Source organism: Rhinatrema bivittatum, chromosome 8, assembly GCF_901001135.1.
Source record: "Rhinatrema bivittatum chromosome 8, aRhiBiv1.1, whole genome shotgun sequence".
In the NCBI taxonomy this organism is placed as follows: domain Eukaryota; kingdom Metazoa; phylum Chordata; class Amphibia; order Gymnophiona; family Rhinatrematidae; genus Rhinatrema; species Rhinatrema bivittatum.
The window spans coordinates 176690379-176708326 of NC_042622.1; the positions used below are offsets into that span (position 1 = coordinate 176690379).

A 17948-nucleotide genomic window follows, 5' to 3' on the forward strand; every position below is an offset into this window, starting at 1 on the left:
AGAAACATCCCATTCTGATTCAAATATTTTGTTATGAGCCCAGCATGCAATGGTGACCTCTGTTTCAAGGAGAATAATCCTGACTCAATGGATGCGCTGCACATCAGCTGTCACGTGGCACGTACACAAGGTGATTTAATGCCTGTCAGCAAGAAAATACATTTCTAATGACTCCAGTCTGCCGCATGCTCCAGCCTCTTGTGCGTCCAGCAGAGACCCAAAGCTACCCAAGGAGCCAGTGGGCACAGGAGCAGCCCGTTGCCTCCCTTTGCTAGGACTCTGCCCTTTATGGCTGCTCACTGGAAAGAGAGAAAGGAAGCAGAGGGCCGAGCAGCAGCACGAGCCTTGCTCAGTCTGATTATCGGAGCTTGGAGTTATACTCTCTGGGTTGACCTTGGCTTGAACTGCGCTGAAAACCTGAGCTGGTGAACGGGTGACTTGACCTCGTGATTCCATTTGTCCAGAACGGCAGTCTGATGCTCTCCCATTCTGTACAAGTCATTAATTTGCAGACAATAAAGGACTCAAGCTGTAATCATCGGGGTAGGGAAAGACAATAGACCACTTAACTATGCAAATCAAATTCACTTTATTTTTCAGTGTTTTAAAGTGGCTTTTGTTTTCCATTCCAGCTGACCTGGAAAAAGCCATTTTGAGGATGAGTGACAGTACCGATTTTTCTGTGTGCGTGTTATCATTTCTGTATATTTCTAGGCCACATTTTATAAATATAAAATCCAATCAAAGCAGCTCACAATCAAAACAACAGAGCATAATCACATAAAAACAATGCACCATAAAAACTAAAAACTAAATAGAAGCCTATTTTTATAGCAACGGGACCATACCTAATCTCCAAACAGCCAACTGTCAGCCCCATAACTTCTTTGGGGACCCGGATTGAGCTGATCTAAAAAGGCCAAGCACTGACTCCCTTCCCCACACAATCAATCCTACTTCTCCAATCATTCCACTTCAGTTAGACTCTACTCAGCTGTTCAGTCCTCCCAAATATCCTCTAGCCCTCATTTTAAAAAATCAGCTATTGTATCCCCCACTTACAAACAAGTTTCCAGGTTCTTATATTATCTATTGCCAACGCCCTTATGACCTCCATTCCAGCCTTAAACCCAATCTCAACTTTTACATAAATAACCAATTTCTTGCAACTGTGGCTCATTAAAATGTTCCATCTCAGCATCCCACCAAGTCAAAAGGGAGAATAAAGCTGCACAGATGCATATTCAACAGGCCGACAAACTGGGTAACTTTAGCTGTCCTACTGTATACGTATATCTGGATAACTTTAAACTTAACCGCCTATAATCAGAATATAAGTAAAAAACACACAAAATGAAAACAATTCTCTAGGGTCAAAAGTTCCAATCCTTCCCTGCCCCCCCCCCCTCCATAACCTCCCAAAATAAAAGGCAAATTTCTGGCCGTAGTGGCCCTAAGCACCCCTCCCCCCTATCACAATATTAAAAGTAAAGCTCTGGCTCCGGACCCAAGTAAGATTATGACAGCGGCACTGGCAGTGCACTGCTCCCCTGAAATGGGATGGGGGGGGTCTGATTGTTACTTAACCAGCTAAACTTAGGTGCCTTAGAAGTGGGCAGGATCACAGGTGGGATCAAATTGAGGGAAGCAAGTTAAACGCTCAGCGCTGATTTCCAGTGCTAAGCACCTAACTTACCCCTAAATGTAGGAAAATATATTCAGGGCCTCACATTTTTCTGAGTGTCGGCTTTGCAGGTTCCTATCCTGCCTCCACCAGTAACCTTCTCCATGATCAAATATGGGCTGCAAGCATGTTGGTTCATCTTAAAAAGGGACCTGTGAGGTCTTGAAAGCTCCTGGTCTGCAACATCTGTTTGGTTAATCCTTGAAAAGGCAACACAACCCACATATTCCGGAGATGTGTAATGTACACTTTTTCATGCAGACAGTGTTATATTAATTATATCTTCTCATTACAGAAACTCATCGACAAGGCAAATTTTGATCACTTCTTGATGAATCATTATGTCTTTCTGCATATTTAGAGTTGAAAGGAAGGTACATGATCAAAAGGAAAAGAAAGCTATTGCACGAGGTCACCCTGAAATGAGATGTCTTTCTCCACACCACTTGGAATACAACAGGAATTATACTATCAAACAGAGAAAATTGCCAAAACTCAGTACACTTTGATTCCATGTTGCTATTATGATAAACTGCACACGACGAGGCCTCTTCTTTAAAATTACAACTGCCAAATAAATAAAATTATTAGAACCAGCATGCTGCCTTGCAAAGACCCGCTCGGAATCAAGCGTTTACATTTATTTAAAAGCAACAATGTGGCTGAGCACCACTTTACCTATGGCCACTGCAGGACAGCTACCGGTTTCAAGATGCAATGAGGTAAAATGTGCTACATTAATAAAACTGGCACAGTCATTAATATCCATTCAAAAAAATTAGAGCAGAAGTACAACTTTCATCCGTTTGCACCTCTGATAGGACGTAAAACTAGCAGGGGGGTGGCGGGAGATGTTTATAATTACAGAAATGATCTCCAGGCACGCCAACCATTCTTACAAGAGTCCCTTTAACCCAATCCTATCAGATCTTATCCGTTAAATCGCCACTTCTTCAAGGTCATTTTTCTTTCCTAGTCATCCAGCTAACTAATCGCTGTGGCTCATTGGTAAGTCTTTTGTCCCCACATTCATTTACTATGATTCTTTTTGCATTAAAAAAACAAACAGGCAACAGTTCCAGTAACCAGAGCATGTGGGTATAGCTATAACCACATAGAGGCATGTGTCGCCTCCCCAACCAATGCTCATCCAAGGCATTAAAACACAAGACCATAAAGTGTATGTTAGAGCAGTGCTAAAATACTTTACCCTTTGCTTCCTCAGCGATCTCTTGCCTCCCCTTGACAAAGAAACTGCTGCGAAGGTCTTAGAATTTAAGAAAAATAATCTACACATTGATTGCAGTATATTACAGGAAAGAGACTCAAATGATTCAGTTAATCCGTAAACTTCCAAAATGTCAACAGTCAACATTTGGCTAGGGTAATAACCCCAGCATGAAAACTGACCACTAGGGTTGTGTGCTTATGTGAAATTTTCCAAATTAATTAAAACAAAAACAAAGGTTTTAGCCGACATTGCCTTCTCTGCTTCTGAGTGAAAACACATTTTTTTTTAATGTGGTTTCAGCGAATATTCACCTGATTTGTCAAAATGAAAATTCTTGTACACTGAGATGGCCTGACTTGTTCAAAATGTTGCAGAGTGTCCATCTCTGATTAAAATTTACACAGTTTCCTTTTGGACATGGACACATCAATAAAAAGCATTGCCTAATTCAAACATGCCCAAATCCATTTTTATCCGTCCTTCGTTCTGGACAAGTCACAGGGCCCTAGCAGAAATGGCCATTGCGATTAAGATTTTCTGAGCCTGTCTTGATTTTCCTGCACTTGTCAGCTCGTTTAAGGGAAACCCGTAGGGAAGAGGCTGAGGGGTTGACTTTCGTTAGTTGGAAGAGGTGACCTGTAGCCATCGAAATTGCGTGGAATGCTTCCGCTGGTGGAACCCGAGCTGTTACTTAGAGTTTCTATGCTTCCTTCTCGCTGGAGTTCTGAGTGGAAAAGAGAGAAAATAGAAGACACTGGTTAATGCTTCAGATGAAAGAATGTGGACTGTAGTCATGTCTCTGAAAAAAACAAACAAACCTCGGATTATTATACTCAACATTGAACTGCTAGAGACATGAGACCGCTCGACAAATGGAGCAGCCATGTCCCCAATTCACTCAAAAAAACCTTTATTACCACAGGCCGGCCCAAGGCTCTACATTGCCATATGGGGACTTGACTGCCAGTCCTGGTTCAGGTCCTCTGCTCTGCAGAGGCAGCATCCAGAGCCCTTGTAAGGGAGGACATCGTAGTCACAGTGCAATGGGGACATCTAATGATTGCAGGGGGTTCAGAAGGAGCTATGGCCCCAGACCAAGGACTAACACTGCAGCGACAACTAAAATAAGCTGGGAGGGAGATATAAAAAAGCAGGGAAATCCCCAAGCAGATGTGAATTGAGGCTCATGGCTTTGGATTCCAGCCCTGGTTCTGAACGAGGCCAAAAAGAGCTGGAGGAAACAGCCGGGTCATTAAAATGCAAAACCCAAACATTTACTATCAAAACATATTGGGGGAAATTGTCAAATAAAAATCCTATGTTAAGAAAAATGTATCCCTTTTCTAACATGCCAACTCATTCTTGGGATGTCACAAACATCTACAGTTGAGTAGCTGGCGCATACGCCAACCATGATGTCAGCTCAAACAAAGAACAAGAGGCCAAAAATCCTTTTTGCTATGCTACCGCATTTAAATAGGCTCCAAAGTATTTCTACGGCCCAAGGCCCTTCAAATATTATTTTTATTTTTGCTCTTTGATTATACTTTGTGATTGTTTTGCAGTTCTGTGTTGATTTCTGGGTTATTATGATGCTTCGATTGTATAAGGTTTAGTAAAGTTGTACACTGCCTCAGGCTTATGGTACAAAGTCGGGATGTCAAATTACAATAAATACATAAAATCAATAGGGGAAAAACACAGAAATCTTTCGTTCTTGGAAGAAAAATACTGTCATAAATAGAAGGAAATGAAACAAAATGCTACTCCGAAGCTGCAAAAGATTCATGCATGTGTACAAAAAAATCCCTCTCAAACTCTTTTAAACTCTTTGCCTTCCTCACTTGCTTTTAAGCAGTATTTAGTTATTGTGTATTTAGCTCACATTTTTTCATTGGTAGCATTCAGTGACAGTAAGTATTGAATAACAAGGAGAAACATTGTCTTCACAAACAGTACATCTCAGGATTCCACAATGACAAAGGAATTCTCCACCAAATCCATCCTAGATCAGCAAACGCTGACAGCTTTCTATATCACAGAACTAAGCAAAGCAGCACACAATGGATAGGGCACATGGAAATAAGTGGGCATCTGAGTAAATCAGGGTGAATGTGTTTTCCCACCATTTTAATGTTCCTGTGAAGCTGTGCAGAACTTATCGCTCGTCTTTTAACTGCTGTGCTTGCTGTGAGGTGGCCGCTGAATGTCCAGTGGTTAGAAAGTGAGCAGAGGACTCCCATGCGGTTTCCAGAGAACATTAAAGCCTTTCCTTCCACTCAGCATAACCTGCTGACTGATCAGCTGTGTGAGCTGATGCATAGTTTTCAAATGAACCATCATGGATTCATTTCCCCCAGTTCTTTTCATCAGTTATTTGGCTGTAAAAACACATTCATCACCCGATTTCCCCCACTGCCCATACTGACCTGGCAGAAAGAAAGGAGTTTACACAGCAAGCCCTTTCTTACTCTCTCCAGGGCAGTATTGTGATCCAGATTAGGTCCACTAGCATCTTCTCCTATCCATATTGTGGCTAGAACGACAACTGTGCTTCACTTATCTTTCATGAAGCCCCTCTAGAGTTACCTTCAACTCTTAACTCAAGGGTTCTCAAACTCAAGCCTCAGGCCCCTAAGCCAAAGATTGGTTTTCAGGATATCCTACTACTACTTATCATTTCTACAACGCTACACGACATACACAGTGCTGTACAAACACACAAAAAGACAGTCCCTGCTCAATAGAGCTTACAATCTAATAAGATAAATATACAGGTCAAGAGACTTGAGGTATTTCATAAAGCAAGACAATGGTTAAAAAGAAAGGAAAAGAAAGTTAACAAGACTAAAAGCAGACAATTGGGCATAAGATTTAAAAAGGTGGGTCTTTAGATGGGATTTAAACATGGCAAGAGAGGGAGCATGATGCACCAGTTCAGGAAGACCATTCCAAGCACACGGTGCAGCCAGGTGGAAAGCACGGAGTCTGGAATTGGCAGAAGAGGAGACGGGCACGGATAGGAGTGACTTACCCGATGAGCGGAGTGCACGAGGAGGGGTGTAGAGAGAGAGAAGAGAGGAGAGGTACTGAGGTGCTGCAGAGTGAAGGCATTTGTAGGTGAGAAAGAGGAGCTTGAATTGTATGTGGATACAGATAGAGAGCCAATGCAGTGCCTTCAGAAGAGGGGTTATGTAAGCACAGCGATTTTGGCGAAAGATAAGTCATGCAGCTGAATATTCATGAGCCACATTTTCTTTAAGAACCAGATGAACTTGCACATTTTGGTTATCTTGAAGACCACACCTGGAGGAGAGTCCTAAGTTTAGGTATTCCAGATCTAACCAACAAGCTGCCCTTGGTACCTTAACCTATGTCCCAGTGTCCTATTTAGAGCATAGCTTCTTAAAACATTTGGGACATAATGGGTAAAAACAAACCTTTGAAAAGAGAAACGGGCACGACTTGAACAATATGAAAGCAAGAAGTAAAGAGCTGCCTATGACCTTAGATGCCTTTATGTTATCAAGGTTTTCTTATGAGGCCTTACCTGGAAGAGCCACCCATGATCCTCCTATAGCAGTAACGCTTTCACAAACGTATATTCAGTGATCACTGTACCACACAGAAACCACTAATGTCCAAAGGATTTTCCTGGTAAAGGTTTACAATTTTTTAAAAAGTGTTTTCAGAGGAATTACCTAACCTAGCAAATATAAGATTTACTGCTACAAGTTTCGTTGCTCAGAAGGAACTGTTTTCCTCCTCTGTCTTTTTGCAGATGATACTAAGATCTGCAACAGAGTGGACACGCCGGAAGAAGTGGAAACAATGAGACGGGATTTAAGGAAGCTGGAAGAGTGGTCGAAGATATGGCAGCTGAGATTCAAAGCCAAGAAGTGTAGAGTCATGCATATGGGGTGTGGAAATCTGAAAGAACAGTATTTGATGGGGGGTGAAGGGCTAATGTGCACGGAGCAGGAGAGAGCCCTTGGGGTGATAGTGTCTAATGATCTGAAGGTGAAACAATGTGACAAGGCGATAGCTAAAGCCAGAAGAATGCTGGGCTGCATAGAGAGAGGAATATCTAGTAAGAGAAATGAAGTGATGATCCCCTTGTACAGGGCCTTGGTGAGGCCTCACCTGGAGTACTGTGTTCAGTTCTGGAGACCGTATCTCCAAAGGTACAGATACAGAATGGAGGCGGTCCAGAGAAGGGCGACCAAAAAGGTGGATGGTCTTCATAAAATGACTTATGAGGAGAAATTGAAGAACCTAAATATGTACATCCTGGAGGAGAGAAGGAGCAGGGGTGATATGATACAGACTTTCAGATACTTGAAAGGTTTTAATGATCCATGGTCAACAACAAACCTTTTCAGTTGGAAAAAAATCAGTAGAACAAGGGGTCACGATTTGAAGCTCCAGGGAGGAAGACTCAGAACCAATGTCAGGAAGTATTTCTTCATGGAGAGGGTGGTGGATGCCTGGAATGCCCTTCCAGAGGAAGTGGTGAAGATGAAAACTGTGAAGGGTTTCAAAGGGGCATGGGATAAACACTGTGTTGCGACCGTCGCTGCTCGACGTCCTCACTCCGCCCTTTTTACCTCTGTGGTGACTCTCTCCGGGTCTGATGGACGGCTGGCTGCTGCGGCGTCTCCATGCCGCCTCCCTCCGGCATCCCTGGACCGGCTCGATGCTGCAACTCTGCCATCTTGTCCTGATGCCTAGGGTGCATGTGCGCGCATCCCGACTCTTGTACCAGCAAGGGCACGAACCTCAGGGGCGTCCCCCTGAGATGACGTCATCTGCTTACAATATTTAAAGGTCTTTGAAAACGCTAACAAACTGAGCTAGCAAGGATATGGATTCGGATACGGATTCGTACTCGCTTCGGCTATCCAAGCTACTCTGCCTCCTCGGACTTACCAGAGTTACCCGCTCCTCGGGGGCTTCGCTCTTTTCTTTATTTTCAGATTACAGATAGGAGCCGGTACTCGCTCCTCAAGGGCCCATGTTCCTGGACACTCTGAAGATTCTCTACTGCCTGGAAGCTATCGCTGCTACAACAATTGTGAGTTACCATCGCTCTCTCAGAGCTTTTCCTGGAACCAGGTACTCGCTCCTCGAGGGCCTAATCCTTTCCAGCTCCTGAGCTTACTTGAGACCTTACGTGAGTTTTGTCATCTAGTTCTGTTCATGAACTCTGCCTACTCACTTTCTACAGCCATCCTGGGATCGTTGTTCCAGTACCTGAGGGACCTCAGCCCTGCCAGGCATATCAGCTCACTAATGCCACCTCTGGTGGTTTCTAATAACCTGTTTAATAAAAGAATTAATGTATGTCTGTCTCCATACTCTAGCCTAGCCGGCGGTCCCTCTCGGGGTATCCTCCCGGGGGCGTAGTCATCTGCCATCAGCCCAGGGATCCACCCACAACTATATCAGATTCATTACAGATTGCTACTCCTTAGCAAGACTATATCTGAGACACTACAAGATGCTGACTCCTCCCTCTCCAGGAGCCCATTATACAGAGCCTTCTCTACAGATTGCTCCTCCTATCTGACTGCTCCTCCCATCAAGCATCAAATTTCTAACAAATTGCTAACTCCGCAGTCTAACCCTCAACAGATTGCTAACTCCCTAGCAAAACCTCAACACACTGTGGATCCATAAAAGCTAGAGGATGGGAATGAAGAGAAGAGCCATGGGGGTGGAGTACTGGAGTGGAGGCTACTACCTGATGATTACTATCCTAACTCAATAAGGCTTCACAACTCCAACATTGCTCTCTGCTTCAAGGGCAAGGGGAAATGTGGAAAAGAGGATTTGCATTCAGATAACAACCAACAAGGACCGAACTTCACAATCTGTGTAAACAAAGAAGCATGCGGGTAGCTTGCTTATTATGGCGGTAACTACCCTAAACCAAATAAGCCTGATACATCACTTTGAATGCATATACAGAGTCGCTCTCTGCTTCTACGGCAGGGGGAAATGTGGAAAACAGGATTTACATTCAGACAACCACCAACAAGGTCTGAACTTCACAATCTGGGTAAACAAAGAAGCATGGGGGTAGCTTGCTTATTACGGCGGTTACTACCCTAAACCAATTAAGCCTGATACATCACTTTGAATACATATATAGCACTGCTCTTTGCTTCAACAGCAGGGGGAAATGTGGAAAACAGGTTTTACATTCAGACAACATCCAACAAGGCATTGATCTGTGCAGTCTGGGTAATCAAGCATCGGGGTAACTTGCTTGATGCGGCGGTTACTACCCTTAACCATTAAGCCTTATGCTCACCTTTGATGCAACTCCAACATTACTCTCTGCATCAATGACAGGGGATGGCAGGAAATTTGAATCAAACAGTTACCAACAAGTGCCCTGAACCTGATGGTTGATGAAACAGATACGTATGGGAAAATAATGAAACAGATTAGTATGGGAAAATAAGTATGGGAGATTGCTGGGCAGACAGGATGGGCCAATTGGCCTTTTTCTGCCGTCATTTCTATGTTTTTATATTTATGTCTAAAACTTGAGAAAAAGGTTACAGGCAAAGCAGCACATGCAGACGGTCACTCCGCTGATACTGGTGATGTTTTTAGTGACATGCTATGAATTCGCTGGTAAACAGACTACACAAGAAACGCCAATGCCTTACACAGAGTGACAGACCTGTGGTTTTCACTCATTTGGAAACTTACATAAAAACATGGTTTACTAGACAAGGTTCTGCAGTCTTACTAAATTTACCCTGTGAACTGGTGGACTGAGACCTCTTTCACCTAAGTGCTTTAAAAACTGTTACAAAGGACACACAGCTAAGAATCCCGTTTACCTCTGCAAACTCGGCTAGGGGCTTTGCTGCATTAATCACTCTAGAGGCTGTGTTGCTCTTTGCAGGACTGTCCATGTAGAAACCTCTCTATTTCCCTTTGTATCTCTTGCTTTTCCATGAGTTTGTGAAAACAGTAATTTAAATCAGCGAGTGGCGTATCCCACACTAATACTGTACTTAGCCCGTCTGATTTTCTGCTTTCATCTCCCCCCCGGTGCACAGCTGGCTTTGGTTAAATGTCTCACGTCAGACCTTTCACTCGCTATGCAGCCACCATAAGCAAGATAGCGCAGGGCTGGTCGCCAATGAAACTCATTAGAGTCCTCCACTCCTTACCAGGGTACTTCTTTTAACTTTTTAAAGAACATAAATCACTTTTTAGATAACTATTGCATCTTGGTAATACAAGGAACATTTATTTGGCTTCCATTGTCGCTGAAGCTTACAGCTGCTCATGACTAACCAGAACAGAGCAGAATGCAGACTAATAGTCGGGGATTGAAAAGAACGAATTCTGTAGTTTCCTGCCAAGAAGTGAACTGGAAGCAGCCTTTCATATTTGTATAGGGAAGAGGTGTGGTCTAGCGACCTAGGATACCAGTTCATATTCTTATCTACCACTGAGTCTCTGTATGACCTTGGACAGGTCACTCTGCTTCAGTTTATGTACTTGTGATTCACGCTCAGGCCACCCACCCCAGAGGTGGCTATACTTGTGCTTCTGGAGAATTAAACTGTGAAACAAATTGGAGGAAGGGGGTGAGGAAGTTTTACTGGTAGCTTGAAATCTATAATTACACCACAAAACAAGCCATGTCTATTAAGCCAGGCTGTTCTGCTTTCAAAAGACTAAATTCAGTCTAGAAAGGGATAAAAGCATTGCCAAGCATGAATGTGGAGCCGTGTCTTATGCCTAAAGGAAATGTACAGAGCCTGAAACGTCCTCATCATGCTGTCTCTCTAGTGAGCCACTTGTATCCATGGTATCTAAAACTAAATCCTAGCTCCAGTGCATTACTCCCTTTAGCGATTGTTCCTTGCTTCCCCTACAGCAGGCTGTTAAGCACAGTTTCAAACACATCTGCTGGAAGCGATGACCCTTTAGACCACTTTGAGAACTGCAGCAGCTCCTGTACAGCATAGCAAGGAAGGAGCCTGGATAAGCGATACAATGAGAGCTAGCCTGATGCGTCATGGAGGAAGGGAGCAGAGACATTAGGGAAGCGGCCACAAGTCTGAATAAAGGAATTCTTTCTTTGGCATCTTAAGCCGTCACAACACATTATGCTCAAGTCCCGGGCTTTGCGGAAGGACTGACCCTGCACTGAGCAGAAGAGAGCCGGGGAGGAAAACTAATTGAAGCCCTCTCTTTACACGTCAGTCACTTCCCACAGCACTCAACCTTTCAGGCTTGGCTAATGTCAAGCTCTCTCTCTCCCCGCCTTGGTTTTTTCAATGTTTCGGTGGGTTCTGCTGAGGAAAAGAAAAATGCTTGGATAGGAAGATGAGCAGGGTCTGGGATGGTTGGAAATTCCTCCTTTTCTCAAGGCAGAGAACTGCAATCCAAGAGATAGTTCCTATGATGGAAGCAACTTCTCCTTTTCCCTTCGTGTTCTGTCATTCTACATGACGGCTATCTTCCAAATCTCTGTTACAAAAGAATGCAACACAGAAATATCTAATCTCTCTTCTTTTCAAAGAAGATTATAAACTTGAAGACGCAAGAGACAAATCCAACATTAATAGAGTAGCACAGGCCTCTACAAAGGATACCTATTACATGCATAGATCCTAAAAATTGTATTGTCCGCACTCTGAGGTGTCTTCCTCAATTATTAATAATTTAATCTGGCTCTGGGGTGGGGGAGGGAACTTCTTAATACTTCTATTTTTTTTTATTGGTCTTCGTCTTCCATCTCAGTCAGAACCAGGGTTGGGATCTGGCAGCCTGAGCCTTCATTCATAACTACCTGGGCATTTTTCACCTTTAATAGACTTCTCACTGTGCCTAGTCAGGTCATTGCAGCAATGGTCCTGAGGCCAGGAGTCATGCACCAGGTCCCTTCTGGAACCCTGCGTCATGGGCTTTAAATTGAGCCACCAGGTGTTGCCCTTAATGATGACCATGAATCTTTCTCCCCAGGTGTTGTGAAAATATCCCCAGCTAACCCGGGCTGCACAAGACTCAACTCAGAGTTTGAACCAGGGACCTTCTGCAGTCACCGGGCTGGCCCTTTCTACTCCTGTTTTAAAAGAAAATGTGGCTATCACAGAACAAAGACTGTACACTAGAACCTAGTCATGCAGTGAGCTGCAATTAAAGTGGCTTCCTAGCCATTCTTGATCTGATTTTATTAAGAAGAACTGGCTTGCTAGATACAGGTGAAGAAGCCTCCAAAATGGTTCCACATGTTCCTTTTTAAAATATAATACCCCATTCTTCCAATCCAGATCTACTCAGAGTTGAATTTAGATAAATCTTGCTGGAAGATATCATCAACAGTCTCTACATAAGAGCTGCTGTGTCCCCCAAATTACTGGCCCCGTTGCCAAGTATAATGAAGAACATTGAGGTTAGAACCATTATAATTTATTTGCTTACACTAACCTGAGCGAGGTTCAACACTTAAGTTATTATTTGTTGGGCTGGTCCAATAGCCCATTGGTCATTTCATGAACTAGATTCAACTGCCAGCTAAATGCAGAACATCTACACATCTCAGGACGCTTTTTCTCTTGCAATGAAAAACACTGAGAAAACAGATTTGTCTGACATTATCCTGAGCAAGAATAACAATTGTACATGGGATAAGGACTTTAGAAAGGGCTTTTCAACTGGGATAGGAATTTGCATGGGAAACTCAGAAGTGGAATGTGTGTTATTAATGGAGAAATTACTTACCTGATAATTTCATTTTCCTTAGTGTAGACAGATGGACTCAGGATAAGTGGGTTTATGCTCCTCTGTCAGCAGATGGAGACTGGGCAAGCTGACGTCACAGTATATATAACCTTGCAGTGACCTAGCCTGCCAGTATTTTCTTCAAAAGCAACTGTGGACAGACTAGCAAAAAACTTGATTAAAAACAGAACCAACTGTACTCAACCAACCATAAACACTGAACTCACATAAGATTCTAGGTACCCCAAGCTAGGGACTGGATGATCACTTACCAGTAATCCCTTGGGACCCAGAGCCCCAAAGGAGGACTATCGACACACTCATGCGGCAGCCGAGGGTGGGAAGCTTAGTCCATCTATCTACACTAAAGAAAATGAAATTATCAGGTAAGTAATTTCTCCATTTTCTAGCATATAGACAGATGGACTCAGGGCCAGTGGGATGTACCAAAGCTACTCCCCAACAGGGTGGGAGGCTGCCCGCGGTCCAGTCAACACCGCACGTGCAAAGGCTGCACATTCAAATGATAAAACCTGAAAAAAGTATCTAAGTAGGACCATATCATAGCTCGGCAGATATCGACAGGAGACAACACACTAACCTCCGCCCATGACACTGCTTGAGTCCTAGTGGAATGAGCCCTAACCTGAGTAGACAATGGCTTTCCAGCATCCACATACACGGCTATGACCACCTTCTTAATCCAACAAGCTATGGTAGCCCACAAAGCTGGAGCACCCTGCTTACTCCCGCCATGGAGAACAAACAGGTGACCTTTCTTTCGAAAAGACTCAGAGACCTCCAGACACCGCATAACAAGACGCTTAACATTCAAGGAGCGCAAAAGGCGAAACTCCTCCACATCCTTGATCTTATTCAGAGATGGCATGGAGATAGACTGATTCAAATGAAAGTCCGAGACTACCTTGGGCAAGAAGGATGGAACAGTATGCAGCTGTAATGCCCCTGGAGTCACCCGAAGTAACGGCTCCCGGCAAGACAAGGCCTGCAGCTCAGAAATCCAACACTCAGAACATATAGCCACCAGAAACACAGTCTTCAAAGTCAACAACCGTAAGGAAAGGCTACACATTAGTCAGAACTTGGGGCCCGCCAAAAAATCCAGCACCAAATTAAGACTCCACAATGGAACCAGAAATCTCAAGGGAGGCCTAATGTGCTTCACTCCCTTCAAAAAATGGGCCACATCAGGACGCGACGACAAGGAAACACCATTCACTAGGCCTCTGAAACAGGCAAGAGCCACAACCTGCACCTTCAAGGAATTAAGGGCCAAGCCTTTATGCAATCCATCTTGCAAAAAATCCAGAATGAGAGGGATCTTAACTGAATGAGGAAGAACACCCCGCTCCTCACACCAGGCTTCAAAAACTCTCTAAACCCGCACATAAGCCAAGGAAGTGGAGAACTTGTGAGCACGGAGTACAGTGGCAGTCACTGCAAAGGAAAAACCATGCTTTAACAGGCAAGCCCTAAAAAGGGCCAAACCACAAGACAGAATTGAGCCAGATACTCTTGAAGAACTGGTTCCTCCTGAAGCAGATTGATGTGCGGCGGAAGACAAAGGGGGGCCTTCACCAGGAGTCGTTGCAAATCCGTATACCACGATGCGTGGGCCAGTCCATCGCCACCAGGACTACTAGCTCCCAGTGGCCTTCGATCTTGTGAATTATCTTGCCCATCAAGGACGATGGAGGAAAGGCATAAACAATCTGTCTTCTGGCCAGACCTGTATGAGAGATCAATTCCTAGGGACCACAGATTTCTCCTGCGACTGCAGAAGCGAGAAACCTTTGCATTTTGAGAAGTCGCCAGCAGAGCTAGAACGGAAAGCCCCAGTGATCCACAATCAGCTGAAATGCCTTGGGTGACAACACTCACTCTCCTGGGTCCAGATTCTCCCTGCTGAGAAAGTACGCTCTTACTTTGTCTTTTCCTGCAATGTGAGAGGCCAAGATCATCTGCAGATGACCTTCCACCCATTGCATCAGCTGGTCTATTTCCTGCAACACTTGGTGGCTCTTGGTTCCTCCCTGGTGATTGATATAGGCCACCTTCGTCGCATTGTCCGACATCATGTGAACCACTTGATTCCGCAAGGCTGAACTGCAAGCATGCCAGCCATACCGCCCAGGCCTCCAGGCGATTATGTTCCAGTGGGACTCTTCAGCATCCCAGCACCCTGGGCCGTTAACTCCAGACAGCTCCCCAAATGTGGAGACTTGCATCTGTCATGAGTACCAACCAGGTCGGAGAGGACAAGGGAACTCCCTTTCTCAGAATGTCCTCCTGCAACTACCACTGGAGGCGGGAGCAGATTTCCATTGGCAAGTGGAGCCGAATCGCATAATCCTGATACTGCGGGTTCCAACAAGATAGCAGAGAGCGCTGAAGAGGACACATGTGCGCCCTTGACTACAGCACCACTTCCAGGGTAGCTGCCATGAAGCTGAGCATGTGTAGGTAGGACCACACCGTCAAGCGTATGGTGTTCATCAACTGACGTACTTGAGGCATTAATCTCTGGATCCGAACTTCTGCTAGGAAAACTCTGTCCTGTCTTGAACCAGACCCCCAGACTGATTCACAGGAACTCTATCGACTGGGATGGTTGAAGATTGCTTTTGGTCAGGTTCACCACCCAACCGAGCTCCTGCAATAAGGAGATCACCTTGTGTGTCACCAGGCGGCTTTCTTCCTGAGACTTGGCTCAAATCAGCCAGTCATCCAAATACGGGTGGACCACGATTCTTTCTTTTCGCAAGGTTGCTGCTACCACCATTATAATCTTGGAAAATGTTCTGGAAGCGATGGCTAGACCAAAAAGCAGGGCCTGACACTGAAAACAGTGCCCCAACACCACAAAGCGTAGAAAAAGTTTGTGTTCCAATTAGATGGGAATATGAAGGTAAGCCTCTGACAGATCCAAGGAGGTCAGAAATTCCCCTGACTGCACCATCATTATTACAGAGCGTAAGGTTTCCATTCGAAAATGAGTCACCTTCAAGTGACGGTTGAACCTCTTGAGATCCAAGATGGGACGAAAGGAGTTCTTCTTCTTGGGCACAACAAAATAAATGGAATATTGCCCCATACTTTCTTGAAACATGGGCACCGGAACCACAGACCTCAATCTGAGGAGCCTTTGAAGTATAAACTCCACTGACTGCTTCTTCTACGGGGAGAGGCAAGGGACACCATGAACATGTCCCGAGGAATACTGCGAAATTCCAGTGCATACCCTTTACGTATCACCTCCAAGACCCACTGGTCCAACATGATCTCGACCCACCTCTGATAAAAGAGAGACAAATGTCCCCCTATTTCCTGTTCCAGACGGTGGGTCGGCAAACCTTCATTGGGAAGTTCGGGAAGGTCCACCACCCAAGCCCACTCCTTTCTTGGGCTGCCAGGGACAAAAGGACTGATACCTACCAAAAGGCCGAGTCTGCTGAAAGGTTGCCCCTCTGTAGGGACAAAAACGCCTGGAACGCTGGAAACGACCCCTCATACCAAAGGGACACTGTAACTGTTTCTTATCCTCTGGCAACTAAAGCACTGAAGACTCGCCCCACTTACTGGCCAGTTCCTCCAACTTGCTCCCAAACAAGAGTGAGCCTTTAAAGGGCATTTTGGTAAGATTGGTTTTGGAAGTTGTGTCAGCTGACCAATTTTGCAACCAGAGTTGATGTCTGGCCGCTATCACCGAAGCCACTCCTCTGGCTGAGGTATGGACCAAATCACATCCTGCATCTGGCAGCAGGCTCTATAACCACTATGGAATTCCCTCCAGACTCATCAACCTCCTGAGAGAGAAGCAGACAAGATCTCGCCACTAGGGTGTAACAGGAGGCAATCTGTAAATTCATCGCCATTGCCTTACAGGCTTGCTTAAGAATAGCCTCAATCCATCTATCATGTACATCCTTTAAGGCCACTCCTTCCTCCATGGGGAAAGTCGTCCGCTTAGATATGGCACATACCAGAGCATCCACTCTGTGAAAATGCAACTGCTCTCTCACAGCAGGATCCAGGGGGTACAGGCCTTCCAATATCCGATCCCCTTTAAAATTTGCCTCTGGGGCATCCCATTCCAGATCAATCAATTCCTAGATGACATCCATCACTGAGAAAAAACAAGAGGCTTTACATAAGGAAATCAAAATAGAATTCTTCCTCGGCTCTAACATAGCATCTGAACCAGGAACACCCAGCTACTTCAAGGTCTGGGAAATCAGGGCCGGCAGTTCATCTCTATGAAAGAACCGCAACATGGTTCAATACGGTTCCAGCCCTGGAGGAATTTCCCCATTTTCCAGGTAGTCAGGATCAACCTCATCATTAGTGCCATCTGGATTCCTGTCGGGAAGACTTGAAGGGAGCTGAGGCGAGCTCTGGCACTTAAGCATAGGACTAGAAGAGGGAGGAGCCACTGGCTGAGGGTCCAACTGGATGGAAATGGGGGGAGCAAGAAAAAGCAGCCACGTCCAGACCAAGCCAGAAGGAACTGGAGCTGGTCCCACAGAACTGCCCTTGCCAGCAGAGAAGCTAGTCAAAGGAGAACCAAGATCTGGCGTCCCCCCCAGTCGAGGCGGTGACCAACCCATCATCAGAATGGGAAGAGCCAGGCTTAGCAAAATCCAAGGAAGACAAATCTTCCTGAGCGTCTAAAGCCAGTGGTGTAGCCAGAATTGATTTTTTTGGGTGGGAACAAGGTTAACATGGGTGGGCTGTAGGCATGCAGATCTGAGACCTACTAGTTGTATCCTTATTGATAAATAATGCCATATACTGCACTCTAAAATGGCTTTCTAAGTAGTTTGCAACAGCCATTATGCATCATGCCTGAAACTTTAAAATATTTTACCTCAATTATTTCAAGCACTTACCAGCATTAAAAATTCCTTTTTAATCTTTATTAATTTATTTTATACTTATTGCAGTGCATAGTATATCATGTAAAAAGAAAACAATCAGATCCAATCATGTAATAAAGCAAACATTTATGTATTCTTTCATGAATCCTCTTTGCAGAAAGCCAAAAATCATCATAACTACAATAAAATATCATTAATCATTAGAACATGTGCACAGCAGAGCTAGGCCAATTCACATTACAACTAACATGAAAAAAAAATCAAATTCTGGTGTCACCCCAGCAAAAAATATCCCTCCACTACTATATTGTGAAGTAACACAAACTCCTGCAAAGAAAGAGACATCTAGAACTTTGCCATACTATACAGTCACAGC

The 17948-nt window shown here is 44.5% G+C and overlaps 1 protein-coding gene across 7 annotated transcripts in view; it reads right to left on the reverse strand.

Annotated features, from left to right (window-relative positions):
• Positions 1-570: 570 nt before the first annotated feature.
• Positions 571-17948, reverse strand: part of BCAS3 (BCAS3 microtubule associated cell migration factor) — a 969760-nt gene continuing 952382 nt past the window's right edge. For all 7 annotated transcript variants that reach the window (XM_029612008.1, XM_029612006.1, XM_029612007.1 and 4 more), the window contains one exon: positions 571-3639. In XM_029612008.1, coding sequence (XP_029467868.1) covers positions 3491-3639 — 149 coding nt within the window. In that variant the 3' untranslated portion in view covers positions 571-3490. The remainder of the gene's footprint in view (positions 3640-17948) is intronic.